Source organism: Marmota monax, unplaced genomic scaffold, assembly GCF_021218885.2.
Source record: "Marmota monax isolate L192 unplaced genomic scaffold, Marmota_monax_Labrador192_F-V1.1 WCK01_AAM20220418_F8-fsc00001, whole genome shotgun sequence".
NCBI classification, from domain to species: domain Eukaryota; kingdom Metazoa; phylum Chordata; class Mammalia; order Rodentia; family Sciuridae; genus Marmota; species Marmota monax.
The window spans coordinates 15261818-15286432 of record NW_026693777.1 but is presented as its reverse complement, the minus strand read 5'-3'; the positions used below and the strand labels follow the sequence as shown (position 1 = coordinate 15286432).

General features: G+C 35.7%; 1 protein-coding gene and 1 non-coding gene across 4 annotated transcripts; both read right to left on the bottom strand.

Annotated features, from left to right (window-relative positions):
- Window positions 1-277: 277 nt before the first annotated feature.
- Window positions 278-24042, bottom strand: Tmx1 (thioredoxin related transmembrane protein 1). 3 transcript variants are annotated; one of them, XM_058584528.1, is made up of 8 exons: window positions 23832-24042; window positions 20844-20959; window positions 19568-19613; window positions 17564-17692; window positions 15007-15052; window positions 14820-14921; window positions 14655-14721; window positions 278-528 (listed from the first exon to the last, which is right to left on the bottom strand). In XM_058584528.1, the coding sequence occupies exons 1-8, from the start codon at window positions 23981-23983 to the stop codon at window positions 293-295; spliced, it is 894 nt and encodes a 297-aa protein (XP_058440511.1). In that variant the 5' UTR covers window positions 23984-24042; the 3' UTR covers window positions 278-292. The 3 variants fall into 3 exon arrangements, with proteins under 3 accessions (XP_058440511.1, XP_058440512.1, XP_046317345.1); XM_058584529.1 differs by lacking the exon at window positions 23832-24042 and adding an exon at window positions 22655-22935; XM_046461389.2 differs by lacking the exon at window positions 278-528 and adding an exon at window positions 8191-10822 and having other exon boundaries at window positions 23832-24038.
- LOC124104890 (small nucleolar RNA SNORA70) lies at window positions 20578-20715 on the bottom strand. Its single transcript, XR_006855566.1, has one exon. It is a non-coding gene; the product is annotated as a small nucleolar RNA SNORA70 (small nucleolar RNA).
- Window positions 24043-24615: the final 573 nt, after the last annotated feature.

The window sequence follows — 24615 nt, the reverse complement described above, 5'->3', positions numbered from 1 at the left end:
TAAAGAGATGTACTTCTAGACACTTTAGAAAACAAAGGACAGATCCTAACAGCATCTGAAGGAAAGAAGGCAGATCGCATAGGAAGAAGTTAGTTCATAATTGGCTTCTAAACTTCAGAGGATCTGCTCTAGGAAAATATTAAATGGGGCCAAAGAGGCCCATGGTACAAGAAACATAGGTGAGCAAAATAAATGAAAAATACATAGGAAAACCTAAACTAATATTAGCTGCATAAGGCAACAACAATAATATCTATATTGTGGGGTTAAAATATAATAAACTAAAAAAAAATTAATAGCATATGATTTGAAAGATAGTTAAAAAGTTAATAACTTTAGAATTTGTTAAGTTAAACATGCTTGTTAGAACTTTTATGACAGGAGAGGCGGGGCGGAGCCTCTCGCAGCCAGAGGGCAACATTTTGGACTTCTTACCAGCTCTCCAGGCAAACAGCAGATCCTCGGAGGTAAGGACACGGGCACAGCAGCAGGACTCACCGCAGTAGGGCTTGGAAAATTCACATGCAGCTTAAAAAAATAAAAGAGATCCCATGGAAACTTCCTCAGCTTTCCCAATGGTAATATCTTGCAAAACTATTGTAGAATATTGTAGCCCAGACATCAAGAGCCAGAACATTTCTGTTACTGGATTCCTAGGACAGATTCATGACTGGCGATCCAACACATCAGATCTGACCACTCTTCCAAAAAATTAAACAAAACAAAACAAAAAAAAGAATTCATCTATGCCCTTATCAACTGAAGGGAGTCTCCTGGCTAGCCCAGCGCTTTCCCTGTTAGAAAGGCTGCATCCTGGCAGGTGAGTTGGGCCTCAGTAAAACCTGCAAGACCTCAGGACAGCTGGTGCCAAAGATGAGCAAGGAGTTTAACCAAACTGGAAAAAGAAAATGGGCCAAGAAAGAAAAGGAACAGGGGAAGAAAAGAGAAAGTAAAGATTTCAGGGAAGGAATGTGGAAGCTGGAGGGAACACTGTGGTAGGTCACCACTCATCAGCATGTGCCCCCTGGAATGATGATGAATGGAGGGCGGATGCTCTGGGGCTAGATGCAGCTGTTCAAAGCAATAAAAACACATGCAATGTCAGCTGGACTGTCAGGGAGAGCAGGGGCTATTTTTCTCCACCTCAGGGACCAGACAATTAACTTCTCCATGCATTACATACCCAGAAAGAGATCAACTTACCAATGTTGCCTAAGAACCAACTGGCCCACCTGAGCCCCATGAGCCTTCTCAAGGTGACCCAGGGACTGATCACACACCAAGCTGCCCCACCACATTTGCCTCCCCCACCTTCCTTGCAGTGACACTACCAATCTGACATATGGGCAGGAGGATTCCAATTGAGGATATCTGTCCTTGTGCTCCCACAGATCCCCAACAGGAGAGAGGAATGAGGCCAAAGGCCACCTGCTAAGAAGCATCCAGACTTCACTTCCTTACCTCTTGCACGGCCTCCTTAAGCCTGGGCAGAGTGTCCACCTGCTGCCCACTCCAAAGAGACTAAAAACAAGGGGGAACACACTATCTTTTTAGTATTTCTTTTAATATTTTTAAAGTTATAGACACAATACCTTTATTTATTTTTATGCGGTGCTGAGGATTGAACCCAGAACCTCACATGTGCAGGACAAGCACTCTACTGCTAAGCCACAACCCCAGCCCTTTTTAATAGATTTTTGTATGTGATTTGCCAGTATTTTGTTCAGAATTTTTGCATCTATGTTCATCAGGGATATTAGTCAGAAGTTTTCTTTCCTTGATGTGTCTTTGTTTGGTTTTGGTATCAGGGTGATATTAGCGTCATAGAATGAGTTTGGAAGGGTTCCCTCTTTCCTATTTCATGGAATAATTTGAGGAGGATTGGTATTAGTTCTTCTTTGAAGGCCTGGTAGAATTCAGTTGAGATTCCATCTGGCCCTGGGCTTTTCTTTGTTGTTAGGCTTTTGATAGCATCTTCAATTTTATTGCTTGAAATTGATGTTTAAATTTTCTATGTCCTCCTGATTCAATTTGTACAGGTCATACATCTTTAGAAATTTAAGAACATCTTCAAGATTTTCTATTTTATTAGAGTATAAATTTTGAAAATAGTTTATCGTCTGTATTCATTAGTGTCTGTTGTGATATTTGTTTTTTCATCTAGAGTTTTAGTAGTTTGAGTTTTCTTTTTCTCAAAGAACCAAAATTTTTAAATTGTTTCAATTTAATTGATTTTTCTTTTTCTCTTGGTTAGCTTGGCTAAGGGTTTATCAATTTTACTTGATTTCTCAAAGAACCAAAAATTTTTAAAATTGTTTCAATTTAATTGATTTCAGCTCTGATTTTAATTATTTCCTGTCTTCTATTGCTTTTGGAGTTGAATTGTTCTTTTTCTAGGGTTTCAAAATGTAATGTTATTTATTTCCTATTCTTTTAATGAATGAGCTCAATGCAATGAACTTTCCTCTGAGCACTGCCTTTATAGTGTTCAAGAGATCGATATGTTGTGTCACTATTCTCATTTATAAAGTAGATTTTTATTTCATCCCTATTTTCTTCTGCTATCCATTGTTCATTCAATAGCAAATTATTTAGTCTCTAGGTGTTTCTTTCTACTTTTTATTTTATTGTTGATTTCTAATTTCATTCCATTATTATCTGACAGAACGCAAGGTATTATCTCCATTTTTTTTTTTTTTATTTGCTAAGAGTTGTTTTGTGGCCTAAGTTATGGTCTATTTTAGAAGAGGATCCTTATGCTGCAAAGGTGTATTTAGACATTGATGGATGAAATATTCCATGTCTTTTAAGTCTAAATTATCAATTGTACTTTTTAGTTCTATAGCTTCTTTAGTTTTTGTTTGGAGGATATATCCAGTGGTGAGGGAGGCATGTTAAAAGTCACCAAGTATTAATTGTGTTGTGGTCTATTTGATTCTTGAAATTGAGAAGGGATTATTTGATATACAGAGATGCTCTATTGTTTAGGGAATAAATATTTACGATTGTTATCTTATTGATGTAAAATGCCCTTAAGCAGGATGAAAGGTCCTTCTTTGTCCCTTCTGATTAACTTTGACTTGAAATCCACTTTTTCTGATTTTAGAATAGAAACCCCTGCTTATGAGATCCACATGAATGTTTTTCCTCACCTTTTTAACATCTATCTGTGGATATCTTTACCTATGAGCTGAGTCTCTTGGAAAAAGTATATTGTTGGGTATTGGATTTTAACCCAATTTGTTGTGTCTTTTGATTAATGAGTTTCAGCCATTTACATTCTATATAATTATTGAGAAATGATTTTATTCCCTGTCACTTTTTCATTTTAAATTTGAATTAGTTTCTCCTTTGATTGACTATTATTCTAGTGTATTTACTCCTTTTGCTGGTTTTCATGTTTCTTTTTCATTCTTCTTCATGAAATATCTTATTGAGTATGTTTTTAGTGCAGGCTTTCTACTTGTAAATTCTTTTATCATGAAAGATTTTTATTTCATCAATTCTGAAGCTTAGTTCAGAATTAAGCAGGATAAATATTCTTGGCTGGAATCCATTTCATTTCAGAGTTTGATATATATTATTCCAAGACCTCCTAGCTTTGAGGGTCTTGATTGAGAAATCTGCTGCGATAAGAACTGGTTTCCTTCTAAATTGTGACCTGTCATTTTTCTCTGGCAGCCTTTAAAATTTATCCTTATTCTGTACATTAGGCACTTTCATAATAATGTGCCATGGTGTGGGTCTTCTATAACTGTATATTTGGGGTCCTATATGTCTCCTGTATATGATTTTCCATTTCATTCTTTAGGTTTGGAGAATTCTCTGATATTATTTCTTTGAAAAGACTGCATTCCTTTGGTTTGTAACTCCGAGCCAGGAACCTTTGGGAACACAGTAAGTCCACAAGGTAGAAACTCTACAGCCTCAGACCAATACTGTTAGATGGGTAGGCACACAAACAACATGAAGAAAAAAAAAATCACCCCAAGCAAATCAAGACACTTCAATAACAGAATCCATGGATGCCACAGTGGAAGAAATGTCAGAGAAGGACATTTGAATGTACATAGTTAAACTGATCTGCAAGGCACAGGGGGATTTAAGGAGTGAAATCATGGAGAAACTACAAGAAGTATTTTCAATAGAGATTCTAGGGGCAAGGGGAGTCAAGTAGAAAACCTCAAAATGAAGGAGACAATAAACCAAATTAAAAATTCCATGGAAGGTATCACCAACCGTCTAGACCACGTGGAAGACATGAGTTTCAGGCAAAGACGACAAAATATAATCTTGAAAATAAAGCTGACCATGGAGAAAGTTATTGAGTTTTTTTAATGAAGGTTCCATTATACAGGTAGAATGGATTAAATCACTGGCATGGGTGACTGAACTCAATCTCCAGCTTCTGTTTTCTTCCAAAGAAGTGAAACTTTAAGTCTCCACCTTCTAAACACACAGTTGGTTCCTTTGGCAACCAGCCCTCATCCTAGCTGGGATTTTTCAGCCACCACTCATCTCACTAATAAACAAAAAAGACATTCACTACTCATTACAGGGATGCCACATGTCTAAGAAGCTCTTGTATTAGGTACCAAGAAAGATATTATAACAAAAGATGGTTAATCCATTCTACCTGTATAACGGAACCTCCATAATAAAAGATGGCCCTATCATCCTATCACTAAGGAAATTACATGATTTAGGAATTATCTCAAGAACCAGGGTCAGAAACCAAATATATATATATATATATATATTTCATATTATGCCACAAAGGGGATAATCAAGAATGAAACCATCTGTACCCACGTGGCTTATTGTCCCTGTTATTAGCAACTTTATCATTCAGCCATCTTCATTCACAAGGCATTAGTATTCTAGGAAAGTTGCCCATGAAGCTAAAGGTGCAAATAATTTTATTATTCCAGAACTTTCTCATTTATCTGAACACTACTGAACTTACCCTAATCAAAGTAAATATTCCGTTCTCAGAACTATAGCTTTGAATGACTATTTAGTTTCACATTAAAACCCTAACCCCAAATTTTTCCTGTCATAAACAAGGATCCAAATCAATGCACCTTAAGCCAGGCTCCAAATAATATTACCTTTGTACCTGGATTTCCTAAATTTACTTGAATATAATATATATTTATTATATTCAAGTAAATATTTATATCACCATAAGTAATATTAGCAACCAATACCAGTCAGTCATCCTTATCCACTTAAAGTTAAGGATCAAAGGTAAAATACTCTTGTATCCATAAAGCAGGAATATAGTGTTTTCACAATACTTCACATTAAAAATAAGGCAAATTCATAGGAATCATGCAGAATGTTATTAATAAAATAACACGGTACAACCAGCAGAATCAGGGCTTTCTTTGTAACTCAAGATCAGTGGTAAACATAGCTAAATGAAAAAGTACATTCAACATATATTTATTAAGTGCTACATAGTGCCAAGATACTATGATCTTCATGAACTTGGGCACTTCTTGTTACTGTTTTATAACCAACATTTAAAAAAAAAAAATTACAGAACCTCAGTATATCCAACTGGTCCTTCTGTTCATAGTGCCAAGCATAAGATTCAAGCAAGCATGCATTGACAAGGAGCTTGAAAAAAAAAACATTTAAAAAAGTAATCATTCTTGACAAGTTTGCAAAATAAGACTTCAAAAATTATTTAAGTTATAATGCAAGTTACAGAGTACTTGGCATTAGGGTTGTTCAACTAGAATCCACTTGCATAAACATTAAATCAACAACCATTCCAGATGACATAAACATACCCCACCATTTCCTTCTTCCTCCCTACAAGGAAAAAATAACAAAGCCTTCTCAGCATCTTCAAACCTGTATTGCTCCCACTCTCAGAAGACTGAAGTTATTGTCTAAAATGATACATACATAAGAAATTTGGTCACAATGCATTAAAATCTAAACATACAAGGATTTTAAAAGCTGAACAAGTCTTTTATCCTGATTTCACACAGAACAGCTACACTTGAACACAACACACAATATTTTTGCTTCTCAGATTTCTCATGATTATGGGACATTAGTGTTATAAATTAAAAACAATTCAAAAAAGTTCCCCAAACTATATTCATTTAACCTTCCATTACCCAGTATGAGTGCAGGACATGTCTGACTTGGCCCATGAGTTAATTTTTTTCTCCTGATCTTGGAATGACCCAGTGAGATGTAAAGCATGGCTTGAAGTATTCTCAGATAATGAAATAGACATGAAACTGAACCAGGTTAAGGTAAATCAAGACACCATTGTTTACAAAGTCCAGAGAGGTGATAGCTATGTTCACATTTTAGTTTCAAGTAACTGAAGAGTCTTACTCAAAATGATTAGGTAATTTAGTATCTCAAGATGTCCAGAGGTAAGCTGTGCTATGCCAGGGCTTGCTAGCTTTCCTTTTACAAGATTATTCTGGCTCTGCCCTCCTGCTTATTGGCTTCATCCCCAGGCTACAGGATAGACACAAAATTCTATGTGTCACATTCAGGTAATACCAAATTTCACTATTATCTAAGCCTCATTTTCTTTGCCCCATCCCAGGGCCTTTTTAAGAAGCCCACAATATCTCAAATCTATTGAGTATTTCTATTACAGTATCGGTAGCCTGTGTCTTCATAATAGAAACTAAAGCCCAGTAGGCCAGAAAGGAGCCAGCTTCTCCTGAAGTATATGGATGGAGGGAGATGGCTTCTTCTGTGAAGGATGTGACATTAGTTCAGTGATTTAATGGTATGAGAATAAATACAAGCAGAAGATTCAAGACCAGGCTGGGAAGCTTAACAAGATTCCATGTCTCAAAAATAAGGCAAAGGGGCTGGTGATGTAGCTCAGTGGTATAGCACTCTGAGTTTAATCCCCAGTACTACAAAAATAAAATTTCCAAGAAATAAATAATTTCATTCTGGGGAAAAAGAAAGACATCCAAAGTTTAAGGGAAGTTTCTTAGGAATGCCCAGGTGGCATTAAGTTGAATCTTCCTAAGTACCTGAGCTATTAAATCCAAGTTCCTAGCATCCTGCCTACTAGTAATATTTTAATATGTTTTGCTAAAAACACTGAAGCCAGGAACGTTTTGAAGAACACACAAAAGCAACAGCAAAACTGACTTTGCTTAAGTTATTCTTCAAAATGAGGTATATTTCCATTGAATTTAAAATTATGACTCGATTATGTTTTAGATCAATCAAACTTCTTTCATCATTTCTTACATCATCATTTCTCATTTTTTCACTTCCAATACAGAATAAGGTTGAGTTGTAGTAACTATGAAAATAGGTTTAAAAGAAATGTCATGGCTAACTGGGTAGAAAGGAGATATAAGCTTATTTCATTAATGGCCAAAATACTACTACCATTTTCAGTAAATGAATGAAACTATTTTTAAATAGAATGTTAGACTTATTCATGTATATAACTTGACTTACATACTACCAAACTTCAAACTTACATTGTTGCTCTAGTTTTGTTATTTCAAATAAAAAAGGTGCTTGATATGTAATATCAACTTATCTAAATCTGCAAAATTTTCAATACAAATTTTTATTTAGAATTACATAATCATGAAGACTTTTCATTTAAATTCCAACTCACATTATCTTGTAAAATTTCAAATCAAAAGCAGTTCTACCTTATAAACTTTGAGAATAAAAAATTCTACCTTACAAACTTTCCTAATGAGTTAAAAGGTTCATTCAAAAATGTTTACCTCATCATATTCAAGTCAAGAACTATGCCTTTATGCATTAGCTTGAGGACACAAGTTGAGAAAAAAACTATCAAAACCATCATTTACTGTAGTAACTTTATGCAGGTAACCACCATCATAAAACTACAAATACTGAATAATTATGGTATTTCTGAATAGCATTTGTTGCTACAGTATGATAGATTTGAGAGAAAAATAGATTGCTGAGTTCTCATGCTCTTAGGGAAAGGTCAAGATTTGGAATCAGAACGGGATTCAAATTCTACCTATTTCTACCATATCTGTGAGCCTGTTCTCCCGAAAGACATGTGATAGTTGTTAGGGCTAACTGAATTAATAAAGAAAAACAAAACTCCATAAAGTACTCTTTGTTGGTATGGGTATTTAATTGTTAGTCAATTTCTTTTTAGTAGTGTGATTAAAATATCTGACAAGAATAACCTAGAGGAGAAAAAGTTTATTTTCAGGTCAGAGATTTCAGTCCATCATAGGCCAAATCCATTGCTCTAGGCATAAAGTCAGGTGAAATGCCATGACAGAAGAAAGCATCTCAGGACATGGCGGCGTAGAAGCAGAAAGCAAGGGAAGAGCCAGGGGACAACACAATCCTCAAAGACTTGCCCCCAGTGACTCAGTTCCTCTAGCCACACCGCACCTGCCCATAGTTACTACCCAGCACAGTAGTCCTTTCAAATCATTAATCCATCAAATGAATTAATTCACCATTTAAGTTACATCTTTCAGAATCTAACCATGACTGTCAGGGTAACACATCTTATCCAAATTATAATATTGATATACACTCGGGAATCTTCATTAAGACTCTTTTTTTAGTTTTACCAATAAACACTAGGCAATATGTGGAAGAATACTGCATTTTCTCTAGAGACCAGATTATATGATACTTCAGTGGTAAAGCTGAATGATTATGGAGTGAGTGAGCCAGGATATCATTGGCACTGCACATTACTCACTCCTGAACCACTTGTCAATGACTTCATATAGGTTTTGGAAGCCTGTAGTATCAACAGAAAAGCATTCAGATTTCTACAGTGACAATCTTCAACAACTGAGATCATATGTTTATGGAAATATCAAGACCCTACCTGTTTGCCTACATTTAGTTTTCTGTCATCACATTTTCTAGTTAAAAATCTGACAATGTCAGATACAAGAATGCTAAAAAAAGAATGATTAAGAAGCATCATTTTCTTCAATCATGTCAAATAACAGAAAAAGAACCCAGCCTTTGATTGCACATATAAAGTACATATACAGCAACGCACAGCAATTCATCTTAAACATTGTTAAATACAAAGAAATTAAGCATACTTTGAAATGTGCAACTAGAAATCATACTGGTCTTCAGGTTTAATGAAGTGCTTAGAAAAATTTATTTTGTGCTTAGAAATTTTTTCTAAGGCATCACAAATTACATATCCAGACCATTCAATGGCAGCATATTTAATATTTGAAGAGAAGCCTTTAAATAAAACTTGAACACTAAAGATACTGCAAGTGTAATGAATTCACACAGAAAGAGAACCTTAAAATTGACGATTTTACAGAAATAATCTATTACAAAATGGCTGAATTATTCATTCTGAGTATTTATGGGTGTTCCTATTCTTGTTATACAACCCTCCAATAAACCCTCTACTTGATGTAAGGTGAAAACTATGTATTCCTCTTGCTGACTTCCACCTGAGAAATACCACAGAATAGCAGTCAAGAACAATAGAATATGAAGTTTATCTTTTAAAAAGCATAAAAATGTTAAAATTTTAAAACACCAAGCAGAAACTAACTACAAAATCAATTAATTTTCTGAACATAGGACAAAGATACTCTGAAAATATACAGGAGAAGATGTTTTTTCCTGAGTAGAAAGCAAACTTTATTTTATATCAAATTAAGCTTTGCACTTCCCAAGTATAAAATACCAAAGTTTTTCTATCTCAAATGAAAATCAGGAATGTCCACCTTTACATTAATAACAAAAAGAAAAAAGAAAAAGAACAAAATCAAAATATTCAAGACAAGTCTCAACAATAATAATGTAAAATCTGGACTAAATGACTAAAATTTTAAATTATCAATATAGTTCAGTTTGACGGATTTCTCTTAGTAAACTTCAATTTGAAACAAAAAAGTACTATTTACCAACAGTAAATGTAACAGTGATACTGTTCATATTATCCAATTTGAGATGGGAAATTAAAAAATACAAACCATACAGTGACCAAAGGAATAACAACCAAAAAAGCAATTGACCTTATTAGGAATCAAGAGAATACCTACACTTATAAAAACTCCCTCAATCAGTAGCATATTCTGTATATAATCTGCAGAAAAGTATAATTAAAGCAAGGTAGTTTTTTATTAGTTGCATAATTTTTAAAATATGAGGAAATTTTGAACTATGTCTCTAAAAGACCACAGAATTATCACTGAAATATGTGTTTCTCAAGACAATGGGCAAAAAGTTCCCACTTATGGAAAATATGTTCTTTTTTTTTTCACACAGTGAAACTGAGAAAAATCATACCAAATGAGAAATCTTTTTCTCTAATCTTAAATACCCCAATAATGCAAACTTTGGAAAATGTAATTTTTTCAATTCAGACTGAAACAGGTTGTTATTAAACAAACATGTACAAATCTTATTGCTTGGCACCAGATTTTTTTAAATTAAACATTAATTAAACAACCATAATGTTCTTAAATCATATTATAAACTTTTATACCTGCTTTTATTTTCTTAATGAAAACTGTTCAATCCAACAATCTGGATTGAACCCTGTAATACATAAGCAAGTCACAGTTCACATAAAAACAAATGATCAAACCTCAGTTTTTTTAAAATCATGATATTAAGATATCCACAAAAATTAACTAGGATTTATCAGTGGACAATGATGGACCCACAGAGCGTTGTCTTATAGCATTCTGTGAAAAGTCTTTGTTTGTTCCTTCTTTACTTTCAGCTTCCTCTTCTGAAACATCTTCTTCATCAGCCTCTTGTTCCTCCTCCACTTTTTTCAAAGGTTGAGAAAATTCTGGTAATGACTTTTCTTAAAGACAAGGACCAGAGAAATCAATATACAATAATTCATATGCCTGTGACTGCTTTAGCATTTATTTACATCTGGATTTCCAAAAGGAATAAATTATTAGGAAAACAGTGAAGATTATAAACACTAGTAGAAAAATCCATTTTACATGCCAAATTCTTTCTAATTACCCATCTATTTATAAACTGAACTGAAAGTAATCAATAGGCACTAATACTGTGAATGTGGAAATTTTAAGAAAATATACTGCATTAAATAGATCTTATATTAATTCACTATTAATATTTTGGTATATAAGCATACTAAAACTTCAACACTATCCTGTTTGGGTTCCGGGGGTGGGGGGTGGGGGGGAATCAATCACAAATTTACAGTTAAAGATCATATTCTTTATGGGGTTGTGGCTCAGTGGTAGAGCGCTTACCTAGGATGTGTAAGGTGCTGGGTTAGATCCTCAGCACCACATTAAAATAAATAAAATAAAGGTATTGTGTACAACTACAACTAAATATATATATATATATTTTCTTTTTTTAAATCATATTCTTGTACATTTTGTAGACAAGATGTGCTTTCCCTTCCAAATGTGCCTTCCCTTCATCATCTTATTAAGGTATAATTACAAACAATAAAATATACACATTTAAGTGTACAGTTAATGAATATTTAAGTATGTGCACATACACACTTGCTATTTGTTACAGAGCCAATTGCTAGTTAAGCTCAGAGCACACCACATTACTAAGATGAAATTAGGCCTCAGTTTTATTATGTTCACTCATCCTAGACTGCTGAGAATTCTAGGCAACCCAGAACCAGGGGGAGGATTAATAAGTAGAGCAAATAAGTAGAATCCTAGGCAACCAGAACCAGGGGGAGGATTATTAAGTACAGCAAGAAATTCCTAATCATAAACAACCTATTATTTGGTCTGCCCTTTCTATGCTGGGTTAATAGACCATTGTGCTACATCACATCTTACATGGTTCCAGTAAGTACTACAGTTCATAACAGAGGTTTCCACCAAGAATGATACTGTCCCTCAAGGAACAATTTGTAATGTATGGAGATATCTCTGGTTGTCACACTTGGGGAGGGGAGCTGGGCAGGGAAATTAGCAACTACAGAGATACTGTTGAACATCCAACAATGTACAAAAGGTAGTCCATCACAATTAAAAATCATCTGCTCAAAGTGGAAAAGTACTGTCAAGCTTGAGAAACCATGGTTTACAGCCACTCTTCCAAGCAAGCTCTTTACAAGTGGAATGCACCAGGATTTCTCTAAAAGTTAGGTGAGTATGGAAGAAAGTGGGTTTCCTTCTTCCTCCATGATTGTGAGTGATGGCTTTCTTTGATCATCTTGTGCTACTTACTACACAGAACCAAGCTGAGACTGGAACAAGATATGGAGAATTGAACTACTAAGAAACACACAGCACCTTAATAACATCATCTGGGTCCCAAGGATCCAGTCAATTCTGTCCTTGGACTTTCTTGCTACATGACCAATAGGTATACTGAGTGGCTTTTTTTTCCCCCTGAGCAACTCAAAATCTTAGACAAACACTTACACTGGAAAACAACTCAAATCACGTGGCATTCTCCAGAAGGGGCATCATCACATTAAAGTCTAGATTAATATTTATCAATTATCTCAATAAAGGAAAACAAATTACCTAAGCCTATGCACAGTGAAGATTAAGCACTTATTATGCATCATCAGGATAATGTATCCCAAACCTATCTTTTTAAATGATTTGAAAAGATATTTAGAAAACCCATTACTTTATACTTTTTAATCTCTCCAGATTAAAATATATTTTAAGGCATAAGTTTTTCTAATAACTTTTTACTATGGACATTAGTAGAAAAAAAAACTTAAATAGTTTGATATGAATTAGTTGTCATTTTTTTAAATTTCTAAAAAATTATTTTCCTTGTAACTTCCTAAAAGTATCATCTCTGCCATTTCCTTTGGTTCATCTCAGAAAATTTTTAAAATTACACTTATTCAGTATACTGTCCTCTTGAGAACACTTACCTCCTTAAATGTATACCAAGTACATATCTCACAGTTTATTCCATAGAAGGGAGCCTACCAGAGTCACTATTTTTTTTAAAGAGTTTGTATGTCAATACAAGTTCTTTCATGGGCAAGGACCTACACAGCTTCCTATTGGTAGCCATTTTCTGCAAGACAGAATTTTTCAAAGAGTAGTCTTCAGACCAGCAGCATTAACTTCTCCGAGAATTTATCAGAAATACAAATTCCCAGCTTCATCACAGAACTTGATTCCAAAAACCAGGGCAGGGACCAACAATCTTTTTAAACAAGTTCTCCCGGTGAGTATATGCCTTCAAGTTTGCTCCAATTAATAAAACAACTCTGACTCCAATACTTATGGTCCCAGATACAGAAATTAATCTATGCAGACTACCAGAGCACTCTGTCAGCAGATGACTTTGATGGGGATGAGAATCTGGCAACTGTCCCAAAAATGATTCAGTCTACGTAATATGATTCAGCATGAACTTTGGTACATTTATGGGATCTAAAGTCAGTTGCACCCTATCTACCTACAGATTTTCTAACAGCTGTCAGAATAAAAATAGAGAATAGTAATCAATAAAACTAATAATAGAATTGGTGAATGAACATATTATATTCATTTCACTTCAAAAACCTTAAACCTGACAATGAATTTATCTTTTTAAATAATCTGTGCTTAACATTTCCCCCTGCAGATCAGAAGTCCCTGGCATATAAAATTATTATTTCTTCCATAACTGCCCCTTTCACTGTCAATACAACTATGTACAAAGGATAGGTACATCACTGTAAATGAAATATCCACTGATTTCATTTCAGGAGTTTTGACCTCAATAAATCCTAAGTCAAAAAGGCAGCAACATGCAGGCAATACCATGATGGTCACAAGTTTGATTTAAGTCTGCACTCACCTCTGTCATTTCTGTGTGACTTTGGGGGAAATCCTTCATCTCTCTGAACCTTATTTTCCTCAACCAAAAAATGGGAACCATATCACCTGAACAGTCAACTAACAAGTTGCTGAAAAGCCAATAGATAACAAAGTCCAAGTTCTTTACTAACTGAAAGTATGAGGGCTTCGACCACCAGCAAAATTTTCCAAGATCAAAAATAAAAGATTAAGAAGTATTTGTATTACAACAGGCAGCAAGAAATACTTTGAATAATATAAATTCATTTTACAATATAGTTCAGGTCAATGCCCATCCAAATCAGCTACAGGAATTGCATTTTCCAATATTCTACCAAAAGAATGAAATTTGGCTGAAACAAAGAAAAATCTTCAAATATGGTCACTATCATAATGAATGACTTTAACAGTGAAGTATATTCACCTAAAAATTGAATTTGGACTCAGGTATACTGAAACAGATCCATGAGTAACATGAAGTATTCAAATACACTGATATCAGATCAATGTCATTAAATAGCTACAAGCTAAATGCAATATTGAAATTCTCTATGAGTCAAGAAAATAACAATGTTCTAAAGCACACTCTCACACCAAGTACACATTTCCTCCCCCTTCATTTATATCACAACTGATAGAGACCACGTAGGAACTTAGGGACCAAACTTAGGAACCAAAGCTGACCAGGAACCTATTAAGTGTGTAATTGTGTTTACAGGAACAAATGGAATTATAGTGAATACAAATATAAACATTTTAGGGCTGGGGATATTGCTCAGAGGTAAAGAGTGTTTATTAGCATGTGCTAGGCCCTGGATTTGCACAGCAAAAAATAAACAAACAAACAAAAAAATGTTAAAATATACTTACTTAAAGGGTATGGCTGTGGTTTGTGCCGTTTTGAAGGACAAAGGCAATCTGCCACAAATATCATACACTGTAAAAATAAATAGAATCATAACATATAATACAACTAATGCAAATGTATCATTTTAAAATATTTTCTTTTTAGTGCTCTAAAAATGAAGTACTCACAAGTCCTAATAACAGTCCTGAAAGCAGAGTTGCTAAAGCAAAAAGTGTGTAAGATCCCCAAACTGGTAACCCAAGGTCTTCAATAAAATAGTTGTGGCAAGTCTGAAATCAAAAGGAAAAAAAAATGAACTAAAAATTGTTTGTTTAAAAACATGACAGTTTACAATAGAAATATTTTAATACATACCCTGATGTACATAGACAGCCGAAAGAGTGCTGACATACTACTCATCCTAAAATTAAAAAAAAAAAGAGATTCGAAAACTGAGTAAGATACACAACATTGTCTATATTTTCTATTTCTACTCCATAATTTCCCAACAACAGATATTACTGCTACTGTAAAGTAATCACTCACTCACTCTCTTTGTGACTGTAATAAGGTTTTTTGCTCAGAAAAAGTAAGTTTCTAAATTGCTGTCACCATCTAATCATCTCATAAACAAAATACTTGGTAATTTCTTTTTTTTTCTATTTATAATTTTGATGATGGCTTTTACTTTTCCTTTTTTCTTCCCCCAGTATTAGGGATTAAACCCGGGGCCTTGCATATGCCTAGGTAATAAGCACTCTAATGCTGCACTACATCCCCTATCCCTTTTTCTTTTGAGACAAGGTCTCACTAAACTGCTGAAGCTGGTCCCAAACTTGTGATCCTCCTGTCTTAGCCTCCCAAGTAGCAGGGATTACAGGTGTGCACAACTGCTTCCAGTTCAATATTCACTTTTAACTTTCATCTGATGGTTTCTCAAAATACTGACCAACTGACTCTGAGCTCTATTAAATCAGATGGAAATGGCAATTCTTATTCACCCTTAAAATACTTCAAAACATGAGCACAGAACAACGGGAACACTTGTTAAGATGATTTTTCCCAATTAAAAATCACCTCTCTCCAGGGATGTAACACAGTGGCAGACTACTTGCCCAGCACATACAAGACCCTGGATTTTATCCCCAGCACCTCCAAAACAAAATTACTTCTCTTATTATATCAAAAATTAAAATTTATAATAGCACAGTTTGACAACTTCCAATAATACATAAATGACTATGTAAGAAATAAACCATCATAAGTAAAAATAATTATTTTTACATAATTAAATGCAGGTAGTTTAGATGGGCAGTTTAAAAAAAATGCTTCAAAAAGAAGGGTTTGTGGGTTTCCAAAAATATTCCCTCTAGCAAAAAGCAGAAGTTGGTGTTGCCAAGGGCTTTTTCACACACAAGTGAAAGGATGGCTTAATTCAATGCCAGTTGAAACTGCCAACCTTACACTTGCAGTGCCCCCTGTACGCAGTCTCCAAATAATAAAAGCACAGCCTGCTACCTTTAGGATTCAACAGAAACTTACAAACAACTGCTTTTTCTACCAGAAAAAGGTAAGATTCACTTAAGAAGTTTAAAGAACAAAAATCAGTTACTAAGTTCCATTGTTTAATAGGCCAAGTGGGAAGCTAGGTGTAGCAGTGCAGGCCTATAACCCCAGAGACTTGGGAGGCTAAGACAGGAGGATCACAAGTTCGAGGCTAACTTCAGCAATTTAGCAAGACCCAGTCTCAAAATAAAAATAAAATCAGTTGGGGATTAGCTTAGTGGCAGACAGCCCCTGGGTTCAATCCCCAATATGGGGGGAAAAATACACAAGCACAAATAACAAGGAGCTAAAATTTCTGTGTGACCTCACGGTTGTCTGCACTAATTAAACTATATCAGGAATACTAGGTTCCACAATTGCACTGGACATGGTGGTTCAGTGAGAAGTTCTGACAACTAAAGAATAATCTGGCCAGGTGTCATGGTACATGCCTATAATTCCAGCAGCTCAGGAAGCTGACAGGAGGATCTTGAGTTCAAAGCCAGCCTCAGCAAAAAGCAAGGTGCTAAGCAACTCAGTGAGACTCTATCTCTAAATAAAATACAGAATAGGGGTGGGGATGTGACTCAGTGGTTGAATGCCCCTGAGTTCAATCCCCAATAGCACCCCCCACCAAAAAAGAATAATTTGGAAGCACAAAAGGAAAAGACACACTTCAATTTCAAAATACTGCTTAGAGTAGACTTTTCCCCCACTCCCAGAACCCAAAGCATTTTTTCTCTGATGGTTGGTGATCCAATACCCCATCTCCCAAGAGCAAGTATGTTGAGGAGACCAGAATAAGAAGAGAACACTGATGACCTCCACAAACCTCACCATTCCCAAATCTCTCGAATGACCAGTGAGGCCTTGTACTCCAACAATGTAGTAAGAAATATGCTTGCCACTCCCAATCCTAACTGGTATCTATCTCCCAACTAAATTTTAGCTCAGGGATTAATCATACCATTAGTTATTGTTCAAACAACTATTTATACAAATCAGATGGGCAGAATAATCAAGAAATTTAAAGATAAAATATGCAGGTAAATGTTTGAGTCTTTCAAATTACCACATGTCCAATTACACTGTCCAGTCTTTGGGGCACTATTAAGTTTTTAATGACACATATCAATCTAAGCATCTAAAAATATTTCTTAAAAAGGACTAAGCTTAATTTTGCAGAATAGCTCCACCTAGTTTAATAAGCACCAAGGTTATTTGTTTGATTTACAAGATCTAAGTAAAAATATCAAATACATAATGAATCTAAATATGCCTTAAGAGTCCAAGAAACAAACTATGTACATATATTTATTTATATGAAATATAATTATCTCTTTCAATTAATTCTGAAGTAAATAAGAGAAAAATCCCTTGTACTTACAGAACAGAACCTGGACCAAACCATGATGAAACAGGTTCAATATTCTTCCACTCTTTTTCGCTTATAAAGTTGATGAAGTCCTTCTTAGTCCTTGGACCCTGATAGCGCCTAAATTCACCATCTTTACAACTAAAGATCAGGATTAAATATTAGTAGCAAAAGGAAATAAATTTTGTATGTTTCCACTATTTCCTCACCTTATTTTAAACAATCCTAATATTCAAAAGCATTAGGAATGCAGAAGCAGCATATTAAATTATTACTGATGATATCACAGCCCAAATACAATCATAAACCTTAAGATTTTGTTGTTACTCTTCCAAGTATGAAAGTTATTATGAAGCACAGTAAGCAGAAAAATCTTAGAAAATTATTTTTATTTTAAAGGAATTGCCATATAAAAAGTTACTAAAATAGTGCCTAAAACATAAAAATTATTAGCTATTTTTAAACTGTAAGTTTAAAGTTGTTTTTTTTGGTTTCCCCTGGTATTTTCCATCATGGTCATCATTTCTGCCATCCTGTTTTAAATTACAGAGAGCATCTGGGACAGTGCTTTCCTCCCAGGGACTTCAGTGATTCTACTTAAAGGCAATTTTGCACTGGTCCTTCCATCTACATCCTCCTTCCCATTCCCAATGTATGTATGGTATTCTGTCAAATAGTCCTAAATGTTCTCCAGTCTTAATGCATCCTCAAGTGCAAAAACTCAATAGTTCCCCACTACCTACCACAGGGTTAAGAGATTCTTTATCCATCCAGATAAAAAGACCACAAAGAAGCTCCCACTCAAAAACACAAAAGTTTTAATAGAAAGCAAACTGTTCTTTGAAGGATGGGTAAGATTGCAACAGGCAGAAATTAGAGAAAAAGGCAAGGTAAATGCCATGGCTAAGAGAAAAAGGGCAGGAAATTCCAGACCAGTTCAGAGGTATTGAGAAGTAAAAAAGAAATAGGAATACTGATTATAGCCAATTAAGGGGCATGTGAGGAAAAGAAATGAGTGAAAAGGGAGGGACAGAAGTACTTATGGGATACAGAAAAAAAATAGATACAAAGGGAGGATGGCTGACTTTAAAAAAAAAAAAAGTTTAAAAAAAATGGACAAGGAAAAACAAGATACAGACATACACAAGGAACTTCCCATTTGTTTTTCTATTGTTGTTCCTTTTTGCAGAACTGGGGATTGAACCCAGGGGTGCTCTACTACTTACTACATCTCTAACCCTTTTTATTTTTTATATCGAGACAGGGTCTTGCAAAATGCTGATTCGCCTGTCTTAGTCTCCTGAGTCACTGGGATTATAAGCACGCACCACCACACCCAACAGAATTGCCACCTTGTCTTCGAAATTTTAAATGAGAAGTACCTCTTAATATTTAGCCGACCACCTAAACGACATTAAGGTACAGAGTAGGTAGATTTGAGATTTCCCATCTCCAGATTAGAATATCAATAAAATCAAACTAAAAGACCTGATATTGCAGACTATACTGTCTTGTTCCTTCTGACTTAACACTACCCTATCACCCACTACTTTCCCCCCAAGTTTAGCTACTTTTTTAAAATAACACACTCCTGTTTATGAGAACGTCCACAGAATGAAATGCTTACCCTGCACTCTTGACAATTCTACTTCCAAGATTTCATTTAAACTCCGTGTTCTCCAGGAACTGCTCCAGCAAACAGCAAGTTCTCCCTTTCACCCTATTTCCCAAAGGATTTACTAGCACTCTGGTCTTACAATCATTTCCTGAGCTGAACAGGATCACAAAATTTCACATGAGCATCATGTTCCAAACAATTCCAAATCTCTAACAAGGACTGCTTCATGGATCATTTGCCTGTCTAAAGGAACTTACGGTATGATAAAAGCAAAATGAGCTAAAATACTTGCTGAATGAGATTACCTCAGCTCTTCAAAAATGATCCAAGAGAGGCCTACTATTCTGATTACACTATAATGCATCCTTCTCAATAACTGAGAATCTTCAAATACTTACTGATAAATAGTAGGAAGAGCAGTTATGATAAACCGTCCACTCAGTCCTACAAATGATAAAGAACATACAGCGGGTTTTATATTGGACAATCACTAAGGATAAGGTGACTCTAAATTATTTAAATACTATTACGAATATGGAAATCATGCCTAATATAAATTATGCACTTAAAGCAACTTTAGAAAACACATTACTGCATAATAGCTCAATTTAAAAGTTTGCCAAGCTTGAATATTGAAGACATTTGTGTAAGCAATTGGTCAATTACACTAATGTATGATTAAAACTACTAATGATGAGTCCAGGGAAAATACAATGTCTTAGGTCTCAGATCAAATCACACCTGATATTTGCGAAAAAAGGCAGTTGATATTTTTGATAAAAATGGAAAACTATGACTCTTTCATAAGACAGGCAATAACAATTACAGATAACATTTGCTATTAACCATGTGTCAAGCACTGCCAAGAATTAACCTGTTTTCTTATCTGTACTATGGTATATTACATATCTCAAAAGATTGTGTGATTAAACCAGAAATACAACTCTTGAGAGCTGCAGTAGGTAAATTATCAATAAATTAATAAGTTATCCTATTATTGCCATTTGGGACAGCACAACCAGGAACACAGGTTTATTGTGACCACCAAGAATAAGATTGAGGCTGGTCAAAACAGAAGCATCAAGGATGAGATCCACCTCTTGTGCAGGGGACCAAGACAAGAGTGTATTTGGCTCTACTACCTTATGACTTTGTAACTAACAGCCCACATTCTCAAATCATATGTATTAAATCTGAAATTCAATTTTAGAGTCAAATCAGAGAATGTGACTTTGACTTTGAAAGAAACATGCCCTTATTTTGAAGCTTGGTAAATTGCAAATGATGACTTGGCCAATGTCTACTTGGACCACGGTGTTCTAAGACTTCTCAAAGAAACCTTACATGCTAGTAGAATGGAACACAAAAAAGATAAGAGAAAATTATATGGGCAGGAATAGGGAGAGAAAGATATCTCAAAAGTCCCTTAGAGCAACAAACAAGGAATGAGTTGTACACACAACCAGCCAATCTGCTTTTTGCAGTCACTGCATGCTGAGCCCCCAACAGAGAGATGATAAGTCAAGTGGGTTTTAACTAGCTGTGGACTAATTTAACTAGAAGCAGAACATTGTTTTCAAAATGTAATGAAAGGTTAAGAGCATCTAATGTGGAAAATAGAATAGATTTCAACACAAGTGGCAAAAAAAACAAAACCAACCAGACTTACTGTACCTGTCTGCTCTGTGACATCTACTTTTGCAACATTAACCTCAAGATCTTCTCCCCATTCAGCAAAACTTTCCCATTCTGGTTGAAGATTTTGACAAGCAGGACACCACGGTGCATAACTAAAATAAAGTTTAAAAACAAAAACTTAAGTGCTCTCATGATCACTCATGTTTGGATTGAAAAAAATTATGAAAAATACTTTAAACATAAAATTCATGAAGAATATTTTATACTAAAAACTGAAAATAACAAAGTAGTTAATTTTATGCATATGAAAACAGTTCTGTGGGCCTAACAATCTGGATACTAAGAAATATGAATTAAGGATCATAACCTTCCATAATAAAGCAACCCTGAGAATAAATTTTTAAAGACACAAGGGCTTTTTCACATGAATAACAACTCTTCAAAAACCCTTGGATTTTTCTACTACAATATAGCCACCAGAAAGCTAGAGACTTTTTTTTTTTTTAAGTTTACCATTTTAACAATTTTATAGTGCAGAGTCAAATGCAAGGTGTTGGAAAAATAGAAAGTACTTTGGGCTATGGTGAATGAGGAAACACAAGTTCCAACTTAAGGCAGCTACTACTATGCAGCAGGATTGCCACAGAAATAGCTGTTCCAGGAAGAAAGGCTAATCATATTAAAAGGAGCTAGACACCTGTGTTTTTATGTAAAAATATTATTTCAAAACCTAATCCCCAAATACTAAGCAGACTAAGCAAATATTTTTTGGCCACCATTTTCCAGGACCCTGGTTTTACAAATTCTATGGCCAACCAGACTAGCATTTTAATGGCATTCATAATCTTCCCAGGTCCTAATTTCTCCCTAGAATTTTGCTTTTCTACTTTATTGTAGATTGCAATTTGCCTCAGCTTATGGAACCAGAACAAATGAAGCCTATACATGTTTAAAAACAAAAATACAGTGTCTGTATTCATGTTTTCTTGATTGTTTTAGGAAAAATTCCCAAAATAAGCACTGTAGAATAAAACAAACTAGTATTTTATATATATCTCAAACTCCTTAACAGTAAGTTATAATGAAAACGTCTCTATAACAACTTCTGATCAGAAATAGAGTAAATGAAAATAATTTACTTGTAATTAAAAGCAGACTACTAAATCCTATTTATTTATTTATTTATTTATTTTGGTACCAAGGACTGAACCTAGGGGCACTCAACCACTGGGCCACAATCCCCAGCCTTTCCTTAATTTGAGACAATGTCTCACTAGGTTGCTGAGGCTAACTTGTGATCTTCTTGCTTCAGCCTCTTGAGGGGCTAGGATGACAGGTGTGTGCCACCTTGTCCAGCAATCCTTTCTTTTTTCCAATGTGTTGCATCCTGTGTTTTTTTTAAAGACTTCTTGAACCTTAGGATCTTTAGCCAAGGATAAAGAAGGAAAACACTATCCTATAATTTCTAATAGATGCTCTAATTTGAATTTAGCTCATCATCAATGAATTTGTTCATTATTTTCTCCTTAATACCTCTTCTGATGCTATATTTACAGTTAGACCAAATGAATTAAAAATGTCCTGAAGTAATATTTGACTGTATTTTGCATATAAACTCATAATCACTACTGCTTAACATCCTGTTTAACATTAAATATTTTACAGGCCCAAATCTAAAACAAGCTACTGATGGAAAAAACAAATGCTGCCATTGGTTATACTTCCTCTCCTCCACAGCTTCAACAGTGCCTGATAACTCCTTCAACCATGCTGCAGATTATACGCATACTAAATACTTTCCCTATCTTATTTTTGTTCTTATTTTTTATGATTCAAAAGTTACTGACTCTGTCTTCTCCAATGTCCTTTCCGGATGTCCACCCCCACTTGTCTCCTTAACTGGTAACTCTTCATCCATGATCCAGGAAAATATCTAAGCCTTGTTAAAGAAGCAGGTGTTCTAACAATTACTGCATGTTTTTGGAGGTCCAAAGAAAGCCAGTATAGCAATATCTGGACAGGCCAATTAAGGTACTTAGGCATCTGTTTCTCTTCTGTATAATGGGACAATACTAACTATCATTAGGAAATTAAATATGATAATGTATTTAAAGGTGCTTAGTAGTGTCCAGTATACAGACAATATTCAAACAATAATGATGCTTTGGGCCAGAATTAGTTATACCACTGAAATTATATCACCATCATCAAAAAATTTAGCATCTAAAACAAAGACAGTTATTTCCTACAGCAGCAGAAAGGACTTGAAAGTAGAACCACCACACAAGACACATGAATTCCTTCAAACTACCGCAAGCTAGCGCTCTTAAAAGAGTTTATAATAATCCCAGTAATAATTTTATCTTTCAATGCAATATCACTTACAAAGGTCTAGGAGTCACAACTCAAGGATTCACTACATTTCGAATGCACAATGAAAAAAATGACTTGCAGAAAGAGAATGTGTGAAGGAGGGCACGAATATTTTAAAATAACCTTATTTCAACTTAGCATATGAAACAAAAGTCCCAAATTCCAACACACAAATGGATAATTCTTGAGGATAAACATAAAGCCAGAGATTGTGCTCAATATCCTCTTCTGCGAAGCTTAGCGAAAATAAGTCTAAACGCCCATCTGTAAAGGATCATTCTAAAACAATATTATACGGGAACAAGTCTGAGGCCACCTCCACCCCATCCAGTCCGAATCCCAATCTCAAAGCCAGGAAGAAAAGTTAAGAGCACAAGTCCTTTGGCGCACCACAGCACTAGAAAAGAAACACGGGAGCAGAGCGCAGAAGAAACTTAATATTCCCAGGTAGGAAACCAGGAGGAATGCGACCAAGTCAGCGGCAGCTCCCGGGAGGAGCTGGGGATCCTGAGGAGTTGGGGCGCCCACTCGGCGACTAGAAGGCGAAGTCCGGGGAAAGCTGCGGCCTGCCAGAGGAAGAGTGAATGAGGTCGGGTGTGCGGGATCGGAGGGACCCCTGCCGGCGTCGCGGGACAAACGCTCCACACTCACAATTCTATCATCCATTCTCCTTCCAGCAACTCCCTCCAGTTCTCGTCCGTGATGACACGCACGTCACTCCGCCGCCCGTGGATCCACGGAAGCCCCCAAAGCAACAGCACCAACACTGTCAGAGGAATCACGAGACGCCCGGAGGGCGCCATGACCGCCTCTCGCCCACCCCTCGGACAGCTCCGCAGCCCCGCCTCCCCGCAGCAGTTCCCACTTCCGCTCTGGCCTGCAGCTCCGCTCATGCGCACGGCGGCGCGGCGAAGCGCGCGAGCCCAGGGCATACTCACTGCGCATGACCAGTTCTCCCGGTGGGTGGTGGAGGAGGGAGAGAGGAAAGCGCGCCGGCCGTAGTGCGCATGACAGAAAGTCGGTGCCTTTTCCGTCCACCGTATGTGCGCCCCTGTCTCCCGGGGTTTGGCGAGACCAGGCCCCGGAAAATCCCGAAATGGGGCTAGAGGCGCAGTGGGGCAGGGCTTTACGGAACAACGCTGGCGCCAAAACCGTGGCGCCAGATGGTTGTCTATCTGACTGTTAAGTTTGTACTAAGGCAGTTCCCAATTAAATGTACCTCATGGTTTTTATTTCTTTCTTTGAAAATTTTTGTAATAAAGTTAACAGATGTTGATAGGAGTCAAAATATTGATTGACCTTTCTGAGGGATAATACAATGAGAAGGTGCAGAAGGAATATTATGGAGTACTCTTTCTGTTATCTAAAGCATGATCCTTGTCCCCATTACCAGTCCAAAAAGGAGGACAGGTTTGAGGGGAAAAAAAAGTTTTTT

Coding starts and splice junctions, on each gene's coding strand:
- Tmx1 (XM_058584528.1), bottom strand. CDS start 23,983: ATGGCGCCCTCCGGGCGTCTCGTGATTCCTCTGACAGTGTTGGTGCTG. Junction 19,614..20,843: donor AGATGTCACAGAGCAGACAG/GTACAGTAAGTC, acceptor TATCATTTGTAG/GACTGAGTGGACGGTTTATC. Junction 529..14,654: donor ACCACAGCCATACCCTTTAA/GTAAGTATATTT, acceptor TATTTTTTTAAG/CTGCATGTGAATTTTCCAAG.